The sequence below is a fragment of the Podarcis bocagei genome, assembly GCF_964188305.1.
Source record: "Podarcis bocagei genome assembly, chromosome: 12".
Lineage (NCBI taxonomy): Eukaryota > Metazoa > Chordata > Lepidosauria > Squamata > Lacertidae > Podarcis > Podarcis bocagei.
This window is the reverse complement of record NC_138137.1, coordinates 58,178,449-58,191,427: the sequence shown is the minus strand read 5'-3', so window position 1 is coordinate 58,191,427 and position 12,979 is coordinate 58,178,449. Positions and strand designations below refer to the sequence as shown.

The following is a 12,979-nucleotide window of genomic DNA, read 5'->3' as shown; positions in this document are numbered from 1 at the left end:
ACTAAGTGTGGGTACATCAACGTGTATCTTGAGCTTTTCTGTGCGTTTTCCAAGATACACGTTGATCTGCCCACACTTAGTTGTTATCTCTGAGAAACGTAGAAAATAACAGGATATATTTATACAAATAAAGCAGAGAAATCACCTTGCCGACAAAGGTCCGTATAGTTTAAAGCTATGGTTTTCCCAGTAGTGATGTATGGAAGCGAGAGCTGGACCATAAAGAAGGCTGACCCGGAAGCTGTACGCCGGCTCCCTCGGCCAGTAAAGCGAGATGAGCACCGCAACCCCAGAGTCGGTCACGACTGGACCTAATGGTCAGGGGTCCCTTTACCCTTTACTTAATATACGGGACGCGGGTGGCGCTGTGGTCTAAACTATTGAGCATCTTGGGCTTGCCAGAAGTGGCTTAGTCATGCTGGCCACACGACCCGGGAAAACTGTCTGTGGACAAACACCAGCTCCCTCAGCCTGTAAAGCGAGATGAGCACCGCAACCCCAGAGATGTCTGCAACTGGACATAACTGTCAGGGGTCCTTTACCTTTACCTTTTAAATATATGCAAATGTAGCTTCACTCAGCCTGAAGATTTAGCCATATGGGCTGTGATCCTCTGTCCCAATAAAAATGATTTCCAATTAAAGTTTCAAATTTGTCTGCATATAACCCTTAAACCACATCAGCAGCACAAATTCTCTGGGACCCGAGCAACGGGAGCTCACCCCGTCGCGGGGATTCAAACCACCGACCTTCTGATCGGTTTAACCCACAGCACCACCCACGTCCCCTCGTGCGAGGGTACTCCCCAGCTAATTATGCCCAGGATCAATAGCAACTCTCACCACGTGAAAGGATGTTCTGCAAAAAAACCCACAAGAAAATGACAGGTCATTTTGCATTCGCTTCAATAGGTCCTGTGAAAATAATTGCATTTAAGTCATGGCTCATAATTGGCCACTCTCTCCTGCTGGTTTCTGGTGGCTTAAAACCACCTTCAGGGGAGAATTTTAAAAAAGCTTGTTTTCTTTTAGGTGTATGTGCGGGTGGTATAAATTAAATGCAGGCTAATAATGTCTGAGGGACGTGGGTGGTGTTGTGGGTTAAACCACAGAGCCTAGGACTTGCTGAGCAGAAGGTTGGTGGTTTGAATCCCCGCGACGGGGTGATCTCCCAGCTCCTGCCAACCTAGGAGTTTGAAAGCACGTCAAAGTGCAAGTAGATAAATAGGTACCGCTCCGGTGGGAAGGTAAACAGTGTTTCCGTGCGCTGCTCTGGTTCGCCAGAAGCGACTTAGTCCTGCTGGCCACATGATCCGGAAGCTGTACGCCGACTCCATCGACCAATAAAACAAGATGAGCGCCGCAACACCAGAGTCAGTCACGACTGGACCTAATGGTCAGGGGTCCCTTTACCTTTACTTTACCCTCGCATGAGACTCACTGAAACGAACTCTTTGCGACACCAGTGGATTTATTATGCTCGGGTGGAATCTTACAAAGTTTGGTGGTGGAACCTAAAGTTTGGAATCTAAAGTGTAGTTCTTTCTAATGAGCCACACTTGATGTCTCAAAACTGGACCCCTAAAGGAGGAAATGCCACCATTTCAGAAATTGAGGGGGTTGAGACAAGTGTTTTATAGGATGGGATGGAAGAAAATGCGGATAAAACAACGCCTGGAATAAACTCCTGTTTGCTTTCTGAGAGTTGGCTGGTTGGATCCAGAACACTCTCTCATGTTGGTTGGATCCAGAACACTCTCTCAATGTTGGCATTGAGAACACTCTCTCATGTTGGTTGGATCCAGAACACTCTCGCAATGTTGGCATTGGAAAAAATGTTCTAATTTAGTTTCTGCATTTTCGCTTTGCTTGCTCGGAAGAGTTGCTCTCAAAACGTTCAGGTGTAAGTCCAAATGAATTCAATGAGGCCTGCTTAAGCTGAAATTGTGTGCGCATTTCACAAAAGTAAGCCCATTGACCACACTGGAGTTTATTTCTGAATAAGCATGTTTAGGATTACACTTTTAGCTGCTTTTGGGTGCGTACTTGCATGCTTCTGGGGGTGGCAAAATATTAATCAAATATTTCTCTTCAATTGCTCTTGATATTATTATGATTAGAATATTTATTTATATCTTGCTTCTCCCCCCCCCCCCCCAAGTCTGGGGCTCAAAGTGGCTCGCACAATTTAAAACAACACAGAGCCTTCTAGGGCTTCATAGGTCATAACCAGCACTTTGAATTGTTACATATTTGAGATATTTATGCAGCTTGTGAAAACCAGCATACTTTTAAAAACCGGTTTATTTTCATTGATACTTACCAGAAGATAGCCAAAAGTTTGCACCCAGTACAAAGGGCATTTTTATAATACACCAGAGTCGAAGAAATACTTGGAAAATCTGATATTAAAATGAACAAAAGCAAAAAAAAAAGGGGGGGGAGGAAAAAGAGAAAATAAAAGAAAATGGAAGAAGATAAAAAGGATTCCAATTCTCTGTCAGCTAAATACAGTATTCACTCATTGACATCCAACTACTGTATTCTATTTTCTACAAGCCAACCTTTTTTCAGTCTTCAAATCCAGATATTGCAAGGTCCATTTCCAATCCTTTATAAATGTCAATAAATATTCTCCCCTTCTAATTAAACATGTCATCTTTGCCCTCTCAGCTAAGTCCAAGGGTCATTTAGTCCAACGCTGTGCAACGCAGGAATCTCAGCTAGATCATACATGACAGATGGCTCTCTATTATTATACATGAAAAATGGTCCATCAAGACTTAAGGTCTTCTGTATCCTTAATAATACTTTACTTTATTGTCACTTGTACAACTTGTATACAGTGAGATTACACGAGCACCCCCCACTCAGCTCTCTTAGTCTTAATCCCCCTCGTTTACTGACGCACACCCACCAAACCCGAAAGTCAGTTGCCCTGTTGTTATCTTTTCATTCAGCAGCCTAACAGCCCACGGATAGAAGCTGTTCTTTACCCTGTTGGTGCGACTAATCCTGCTTCTATATCTTCTGCCCGAGGGCAGGAGATCAAGAAAGTGCCGGCCAGGGTGTGAATCATCCCTGAGAATTTCCCCCACTCTCCTGAGGCAACGTTCTTCCGCTATTTCATCCAGCGGATTCACGGGACAGCCCATAACATCTTGTGCTGTATTCACCACCCTCTGTAGGCACTTCCTATCCGTTGAGGTCAAACCAGAGTTCCACACCGTGACGCAGTAGGAAAGCACACTTTCTATTGTGGACCGGTAGAAGGAGATCATCAGATGTTGATTGACATCATTCTTCCGCAATACTCTGAGGAGATGGTAAATAGAATGGTCTTGGACAAGTTTGGTGAATTAGGAAAGCTTTATTGAATACGCTTGCAAGAGGGTAACCTGTACAGTGGTACCTCAGGTTAAGTACTTAATTCGTTCCGGAGGTCCGTTCTTAACCTGAAACTGTTCTTAACCTGAAGCACCACTTTAGCTAATGGGGCCTCCTGCTGCTGCCGTGCCGCTGGAGCACGATTTCTGTTCTCATCCTGAGGCAAAGTTCTTAACCCAAGGCACTGTTTCTGAGTTAGCAGAGACTGTAACCTGAAGCATCTGTAACCCGAGGTACCACTGTATACAGAGCAGGCACAAAGAGACACAGAAATTATGCAGCTTTTAAAGTCCTCAAAGTTCTTCCCTCCCCTCCCAGAAAGGGTATGGAAAGTCCTTATTAACATAACATCATCCCATTTCTCATGCTAATCATTGTACAAATATGGTCACAAGGTCCTTTAGATAATCTGATTGACGCATCAGCAGAATATCTTTATTGCAGGGGCCTTAATTACCATCACTGCAAGCTGCTCCACTTCCACACTTCTCTTATACGAGTTCAAGTCTGTTTCTCATCTGATAACGACAGATATTAACCAACAGGCATAGATGTGTGCCGCTCCTGTGTTCATGTTCCACAACCACAAGTTAGCTACATCCTGTGTATCTTACAGTGTGGGTACATCGCTTTCTGCTAATCTGTCTTCTTCATATCCTGGGGTTCTTGTGGTTACTTTTATCAGCTCTAAACTGTAAGTTATTAGCCAAGCAGGCATCCGTTCTTATATGAGAAGCAAAATAAAGCATGAAACAGAGAATCAATGTAAAGATCGCGAATTGCGCCGAGACATCACCTTGCTGACAAAGGTCTGTACAGTGGTACCTCGGGTTACAGATGCTTCAGGTTAGTCTCTGCTAACCCAGAAATAGTACCTCGCGTTAAGAACTTTGCTTCAGGATGAGAACAGAATCATGCGGCGGTGGCGCAGCGGCAGCGGGAGGCCCCATCAGCTAAAATGGTACCTCAGGTTAAGAACAGTTTCAGGTTAAGAACGGACCTCCAGAACAAATTAAGTTCTTAACCGGAGGTACCACTGTATGGTTTTCCCAGTAGTGATATATGGAAGTGAGAGCTGGGCCATAAAGAAGGCTGATCGCCGAAGAATGGATGCTTTTGAATTATGGTACTGGAGGAGACTCTTGAGAGTCCCATGAACTGCAAGAAGATCAAACCATTCTGAAGGAAATCAGCCCTGAGTGCTCACTGGAAGGACAGATCCTGAAGCTGAGACTCCAATACTTTGGCCACCTCATGAGAAGAGAAGACTCCCTGGAAAAGACCCTGATGTTGGGAAAGATGGAGGGCACAAGGAGAAGGGGACGACAGAGGACAAGATGGTTGGACAGTGTTCTCGAAGCTACCAGCATGAGTTTGACCAAACTGGGGGAGGCAGTGGAAGACAGGAGTGCCTGGCATGCTCTGGTCCAGGGGGTCACAAAGAGTCGGACACGACTAAACAACAACAAATGTTGTATAAATAAAGAATTGCTTAGAAGCACTTATTCCAAATCTTGGCCAACCCCAACCTCTCTCACCACCAAAGGAACACAAGCGAATAGCAGAGAACCTGCACAAGAGACGCTGACACAAATCCCCACATATATTAAGTAAAATACAGTGGTACCTCAGGTTACATACGCTTCAGGTTACAGATGATTCAGGTTATGGACTCCGCTAACCCAGAAATATTACCTTGGGTTAAGAACTTTGCTTCAGGATGAGAACAGAAATCGTGCTCCTGCGGCGCAGCAGCAGCGGGAGGCCCCATTATCTAAAGTGATGCTTCAGGTTAAGAACAGTTTCAGGTTAAGAATGGACCTCCAGAATGAATTAAGTACTTAACCTGAGGTACCACTGTATAGATATCGCCACCCGACCCCACCCCTACTCACCTTTCCCCCCTCCACTGTAGCACCCTGCTTGTGGTTAACGCTTAGCTGGAATGAAATATTCAACGCAGCAATAGAGAAATTAAAATAATAATTTATTTGTCAGACAAATAAATGATAGGCACAGTGGTATATGGTTACCAAAGCTCTGCCCCCCTTCCAGCCCTGATGGCCAGCACTTATATTTCCTCAGCCCAGCCCCCTTGCTCCTCCTTTGCAAAGTAAAAAGGAACTCGGTAAAAACAGCTTCAAAAGAAGCCTCTTCAGTTTACACCCCCCTTTCCCAGCCAGCTGCTTTTCCCATTAGCTCTTCCCAAAATTTATTGCCCTTTAACTCTCTCAGTATACCTTAAACCTTAGGAAAATATGGCTAGAGTCTGATGGGAGGCACATGGTACTATTTTCTGTTAAACAATAAATCTTACTATTTACCAACTCTTAATTAGTGTTTTTGCAGCTTGATTGTATTCTGTAATATGCAGGGTCAGTGTAACATTTGTTCCCAGCCTGTAATTCCCTTTTACAACTTTGAGAAATTTGTCTCCTGCTATTGCTATAAATTGGGGGGGGGGCGGGCTTGTTCAGGAGAGCAGGAAGATAAACAACTGCCAAAGTACTTAGCCAGTTGGTTTCTGCCTGGCATGAAACATACAAACATTTGCAAATATATCTTTAAGCTCATTTTAAAATACAGGCCTTGATCAGATGCCTCACCACCTCTTTCCCCCTTTTCTTCCTAATGTCTCAACAAATGAAACTGATCTGTTTGAAATGTTACTTGAACAAAAAGAGAGACATTGCACATACTTTTGTAAACAAAGAAAATCATATATATATATATATATATATATATATATATATATATATATAGGCTGAAGTATGTGTGTAGCACCCTGCTTGTGGTTAACGCTTAGCTGGAATGAAATATTCAACGCAGCAATAGAGAAATTAAAATAATAATTTATTTGTCAGACAAATAAATGAGAGACACAGTGGTATATGGATACCAAAGCTCTGCCCACTCCAGCCCTGATGGCCAGCACTTATATTCCCTCAGCCCAGCCCCCTTGCTCCTCCTTTGGCTGCCTCTGTCCAATCAGCCTGGTTGAAATTCCTATTGGCTGTTTGCTAGAACCAATCATAAAAGATACACCCATTTCCTATTACCTTTTATGGGAGACAAAGAGCTATATTTCCTTCTATCTATAAATGGCAAATAAGTAGTCATATATCTTACATTTGCCTCAACAAGGCACCTTAATTACCTTAATTACCAGCTCACCTCTTGCCCTCCTTGCCCTATTGCCCTCCCAAACAGATGGCTAATGGTTTTAAATTTTTATCTTAAACAGAGGTCAGAGATCTTGGGTTCACATTCTCACGCATCATCAATGAAAGATCTCCTTCTTTGGAGGTCTTTAAGCAGAGGCTTGACAACCATATGTCAGGAGTGCTCTGATGGTGTTTCCTGCTTGGCAGGGGGTTGGACTCGATGGCCCTTGTGGTCTCTTCCAACTCCATGATTCTATGATTCTATGAAATAAGAATCTAACATTTCTTACTTTCTAAATCTTTTGCATAATTACATTTAAGCCAATATATTTCATACAATACTGACTTTGCCAATATATTTTCATACAATACTGACTTTGCTGCCACATACACCCGGACAACACCATTACTGGCCCCAACAACATCACACATACCATCTCGGGACTATTTAATTGCTCATCGTCTAACATTGTGTATGCCATCAAATGCCAACAGTGTCCTTCAGCTCTCTATATTGGACAAACAGGCCAAACCTTACGCCAAAGAATAAACGGACATAAATCTGACATCAAGAATCACAAAACAGAGAAACCAGTAGGAGAACACTTCAATCTCCCAGGACATTCTATACAAGATCTCAAAGTAGCTGTTTTACTACAATGGAATTTCAGAAATAGACTGGAAAGAGAAGCTGCTGAATTGCAACTCATTACCAAACTTAAAACCATGGAGAGACCTGGTCTGAACAAAGACATTGGATTCTTATCTCATTATACATGACTAGCCATTTCTCACCTTCTCACCCCTTGCCTTTTCCTGTAAGACCTATTACAGTCGTTAAGAGTCGTCAACAGGCTCATCTCAGCTATCTGCCAATCTCCCATTCCCACCACCCTTCTGAGTAATACCCCTCCCCACCTTCTCACTATATAGAAGGGTCTGGCAACTTCTGTTTCAGTGTATCTGAAGAAGTGTGCATGCACACGAAAGCTCATACCAAGAACTAACTTAGTTGGTCTTTAAGGTGCTACTGGAAGGAATTTTTATATTTCATACATTAACATATATAGATTTTTAGAAGCAAAGGCCTTTTCAAAGTAAAACTTCTTCAGTTTACAACCTCTTTCCTGGCCAGCTGCTTTTTCTATTTGCCCTTTTAACCTTTGGCTCAAGTCTCTAATGGGAGACACATGGTAATTAGTGCTTTTGCAGCTTGTTTGTATTCTGTAGGGTCAGTAACCTAGTAACCTTTGCTCTCAGCCTGTAATTCCCTTTTTACAACTTTGAGAGTTTTGGCTCCTGCTATAAATAAAACAGAGGGGCCCTGTTTAGGAAAACATCTGCCAAAGCACCCAGCTGCCTGGCATGAGAGATACAATATATTTTTTAAGCTCATTTTAAAATGCAGATCTTCATCAGATGCTTCATGTGCTCAACTAAATGTTTGTATAAAACATCTTATTTTATAAACGACGAAGAGGCAACAATATATTATTTCTCACACTATCCAACCTCTGCTTAAAACCCCCCTTTCGAACAGCAGAAAGTTCTTCCTGGTCTCTAGCCGGAATCTCCTTTCTTGAATCCACTGGTTGCAGGTGTGCGCGTTTGCATCCCCCGCTCGTTTCCCCCCTCTGCACAACGACCCTACGATTTAGGCGCAGCGGAGGGGTCGCCACCGGCCCAGGATCGCGCGCAACAAGGGCAGTCAGGGGTTTTGAACCGGAGCTTCCCAGGTCCTTAATCCGAGCGTAAAGCGCCTTCTCCGCGCGTGGCAAGGCTCAGCCAGAAAGAATGGGGGGGAAAGAAGAATGTCTCGCCTTCTCCACGCCTCTGAAAGCCCTGGAGCTCCGCCCCGGCAGCCCAGACCGGAGGTGCTGCGAGGAGAAGCGTCCAGAGGCGGCGGCGGCGAGGGGCGCCATGCCTGCCCGGGAAGCAACAGGATGCGCTTCGCAGGTAGGAGCGCAACCGGTGCAGTTGGGGTGCTGCTGGAGAGCCTGCAAAACTTGGGGTGGATCCCTGGATCGGGGAGGTGGCAGTTTCAGGCTACTGGGTGAAAGAGATCCACTTTTCAAGGCTTAGGCCGACCCGGATGCCCTGGCAAGTTGATGGGCTGCCCGCGCGCGCGCGCGCAGTTTTTGGAGACCTGGGGTGACTTTGGAACCAGCCTCCTTAGCCAGGTTTTTAAAGACCTTTGGAGGCAACCGAGCACTGGGAAGATTGTGGCGAACCCCCCGCCCCCCCCGCCCGATATGTACTTCGAAACAAAAGCGATACTAAAAATAATTTTAATGATAATTGCAAAAACCGTAAGTTGCTGCAGTCTCTGGTTTCCTCGCCTTATTGCAATCTAGGACGCCCGCCCCACCCCCCGGTTTAGTAAATAAAATGAGGACGGAAGAATGGGAAAGTGTTTAGGAGTGCAAGGAAGTCAGAGCCAAGTTCGGATTTCCCCTCCATGACGACTACAAGAATATCAAACGCAAAATTCTTTAAAATCAAATACTTTTTGGGTGGGTGCCCCCGCATGCTGGTGCCTAAACGCATGTCTGGTCTGCCTGTTGGGCAACCCAGCGCTGCCTTTGCTCATCTGCAAATTACTGTATTTCCAAATATTTTGCACTTGGAGCTCCTATCAGCCGCAGCCAGCAGGGCCTTCAGATCTGCTGTGCTGTGCTGTAATTTGAAGCTTGCAGTACTGTGTCTGCTTTAAACGTAAAGGGTAAAGGGGCCCCTGACCTTTAGGTCCAGTCATGGCCGATTCTGGGGTTGCGGTGCTCATCTCGCTTTACTGGCCGAGGGAGCCGGCGTACAGCTTCCAGGTCATGCGGCCAGCAAGACTAAGCCGCTTCTGGTGAACCAGAGCAGCGCACGGAAACGCCGTTTACCTTCCCGCCGGAGCAGTACCTATTTATCTACTTGCACTTTGACGTGCTTTCGAAATGCTAGGTTGGCAGGAGCAGGGACCGAGTAACGGGAGCTCACCCCGTCGTGGGGATTCGAACCGCCGACCTTCTGTTCAGCAAGTCCTAGGCTCTGTGGTTTAACCCACAGCGCCACCCGCGTCCCGTGTCCACTTTAAATAATAATAATTAAAAAGTTAAATGAAGCTCAGAAATGAATATTGGTAAATCTGCAAGTATGCCTTACTGGCTAGCAAATGGACTCCTCTCTCCCCTAGGTAGGTTTAGTAAACTGTTTTTCTGGTGACTGATATGTGGGCGGCCGGCTTGGGGTGTGGTGAATCTAGTGTGTTGAGTTTAGATAACATTTGAGGACCATTTGAGACTTAAATGTGGAGCCATGCATGCAAAACACCCAAACACCTTCTAAACTTGGCATATCAAAGCACTTATCCTATCCAGTGCTTTTTTTCCTGGGGGGATGCAGGGGTACGCATACCCCTTAACAAGGGGAGAAGAAACAAAAAAGATTTTTTTAATGGAATATGCAGAAATGGCCAGACTGGCAGGAAACATTAGAAGCCAGGAAGACCCGAGTATTTTTAAATACTGGAATAACTTTCTAACATATTTGAGAGATCACTGTACACAGTTGAAATCAGTGGCAGGAATACAATGACACTTGTAATGTAACGTGGATTTTGGATACTATGATTATATCACAGATAGATTACAATAAAAGATGCAGGAATAAAATTTTGAATTGGAACCCATAGAGGGAAGAAAGGAGGTCTCAACGTTCGAAAGAACCATTTTCTTTTTTTAATGTGTGAAAATGTTATATTTATGGTGTATAACTTTTATGTAAAACTAATTCAAAAAATAATTCCTTTTTTATTATTGTTTTAGTTTCTTCTCTAACACGGTGAATCGTCAATTTCGTTGCTACCACTGATGGCGGCCTTTGGTCCATTAACTGTATTTATTTCCCCCGATTTGAACTATAGAATGGTGATTTTCTTGAGTCAAAATGAGAGTACCCCTAAACATTTTTAAAGAAAAAAAGTACTGATTGTATCCTAGCGGTTCTCAGCCTGTGGGTCCCCAGATGTTGTTGGACTACAACTCCCATCTTCCCTGAGCTCTGGCCTTGCTAGCTAGGGGTGATGGGAGTTGTAGTTCAACAACATCTGGCCGAATAGCTCTGTCTTACAGGCCCGATGGAAGAAGGTTAAACCCTGAAGGGCCCTAGTCTCATGGGACAGAGCATTCCACCAGGTCGGAGCCATCACTGAAAAGGCCCTGGCCCTGGTGGAGGATAGTTTGACTTCCTTAGGGCCCGGGACCTCTAAACTATGGTTGTTCATGGATCTTAAGGTCCTCTGCGGGGCAGACCAGGAGAGGCAGTCCCGTAAATACGAGGGCCCTAAGCCACAAAGGGCTTTAAAGGTCAAGACCAGCACCTTGAACCTGACCCTAGATGCCACTGGGAGCCAGTGCAACTGGTAAAGCACTGGGTGAATATGCTCCCATGACAGGGACCCCGCGAGGAGCCTCGCTGCAGCATTCTGCACCCGCTGGAGTTTGTGGGACAGTGTAGAGTGAATTACAGTAGTCAAGCCCATAGCTGTCAACCGTCCCTTATTTGGTGGGAAACTCCCTTATCCCAGTGACGTGTCCTGCTGCTGTCCCTTACTGATGATGTCCCTTAAATTTCCCGGGTTTCAAAGGAAGCAGCTCCTCTCCCTCCCTCCCTGCCGGCCAGGGAGGAGGGAGGCTCCAACTGTGTTGCTTGGCTGCCTTGCTCACCCAATAAGGAGTCTAAGAACGACTGGGGGGGGTGGAGCTTGCATGCCTTGTGCCGATCAAATTGGCCGCGTTGCCTGGGGACTCGCCTTTGCGCAGCGCTTCCCAGCGGAGAGGTGATGGTGGTTTTCCTTGCTGCATCCCCTTTGCCGGGTTGCTGCGCTGTGGGAACCACCGCTTGAGGCTTTGTTTGGTGAAAATGGTCAAAGGCCTGGAAACGATGCCTTATGAGGAACGGCTAAGGGAGCTGGGCATGTTTAGCTTGGAGAAGAGGAGGTTAAGGGGTGATATGATAGCCATGTTCAAATATATAAAAGGATGTCACATAGAGGAGGGAGAAAGGTTGTTTTCTGCTGCTCCAGAGAAGCGGACACGGAGCAATGGATCCAAACTACAAGAAAGAAGATTCCACCTAAACATTAGGAAGAACTTCCTGACAGTAAGAGCTGTTCGACAGTGGAATTTGCTGCCAAGGAGTGTGGTGGAGTCTCCTACTTTGGAGGTCTTTAAGCAGAGGCTTGACAACCACATGTCAGGAGTGCTCTGATGGTGTTTCCTGCTTGGCAGGGGGTTGGACTCGATGGCCCTTGTGGTCTCTTCCAACTCTATGATTCTATGGTCGCTGGCTGGGCTTTCTGCCTTTGGCTCGGAGGGGCTCAGAAGTTGAACATACCTGTGCTCTGAAAATCCCTTATTTTGGCTGCTGATCCCTTATTTTCGGGGCTGCTGGTCTCTTATTTTCAAATCTGTAAGTTGACAGCTATGGTCAAGCCTGTTCTAGTGCAGGCTGTAAACCATTAGTCCAACACCATGCAATGCAGGAATTGCAACGAAAGAACCCGTGATATCCAACTCTTAAAAAAAAAATCCAACGAAGGAGATTCTTCCACTTTCCACTGTCAAACAGCTCTTACCACCAGACAGTTGTTCCTCGTGTTTCGTTGGAACCTCTTTTCTCATCATGTGATTCTAAAATGGAAATGTTTCTCATTTCAGGCAACAGTGAGGTTTGAGGACGTCATTCTTTATTTCTCCAGGAGTGAGTGGAAGTCCCTAGCCAAGTGGCAGAAGGAGCTGTACTGGGAAGTGTTGACAGATAACTATGAAGCTTTGCTCGTTGCAGGTAAGGAGAACCCCGCGGCTGAAAAAAGACCTCCGCAAATATCGCAACTTGACTTTCTATAAATGAGAAAACGCGGGTCCATCTTGTTCTCAAGATGCGGTGCATGCTCTAGATATCTCTCTCTTGGACTACTGCCATGCGCTCTACGTGGGTCTACCTTTGAAGGTGACCCAGAAACTACAACTAATCCAGAATGCGGCAGCTAGACTGGTGACTGGGAGTGGCCGCCGGGACCACATAACACCGGTTCTGAGAGATCTGCATTGGCTCCCAGTACATTTCTGAGCACGATTCAAAGTGTTGATGCTGACCTTTAAAGCCCTAAATGACCTCGATCCAGTATACCTGAAGGAGCGTCTCCATCCCCATTGTTCTGCCCGGACACTGAGGTCCAGCTCCAAGGGCCTTCTGGCGGTTCCCTCACTGCAAGAAGCGAGGTTGCAGGGAACCAGGCAGAGGGCCTTCTCGGTGGTGGCGCCCGCTCTGTGGAACGTCCTCCCATCAGATGTCAAGGAAACAAACAACTATCTGACTTTTAGAAGACATCTGAAGGCAGCCCTGTTTAGGGAAGTTTTAAATACTTGATGTTTTATTCTG

General features: G+C 45.5%; 2 protein-coding genes across 3 annotated transcripts in view; one reads left to right on the top strand and one right to left on the bottom strand.

Moving 5' to 3' along the window:
• LOC308569628 (cytochrome P450 2C25-like) overlaps positions 1-12,979 on the bottom strand; it is a 189,277-nt gene that overhangs the window by 89,515 nt on the left and 86,783 nt on the right. The gene's annotated exons all lie outside the window — the stretch shown is intronic.
• LOC308569544 (uncharacterized protein) overlaps positions 8,176-12,979 on the top strand; it is a 201,715-nt gene continuing 196,911 nt past the window's right edge. For both annotated transcript variants that reach the window (XR_014000752.1, XM_081163597.1), the window contains exons 1-2: positions 8,176-8,506; positions 12,256-12,382. Coding sequence is in view for 1 of the 2 variants with exons in the window: in XM_081163597.1 (XP_081019723.1) it covers positions 8,345-8,506; positions 12,256-12,382 (289 nt within the window). In the remaining variant the exon portion in view is untranslated. The remainder of the gene's footprint in view (positions 8,507-12,255; positions 12,383-12,979) is intronic.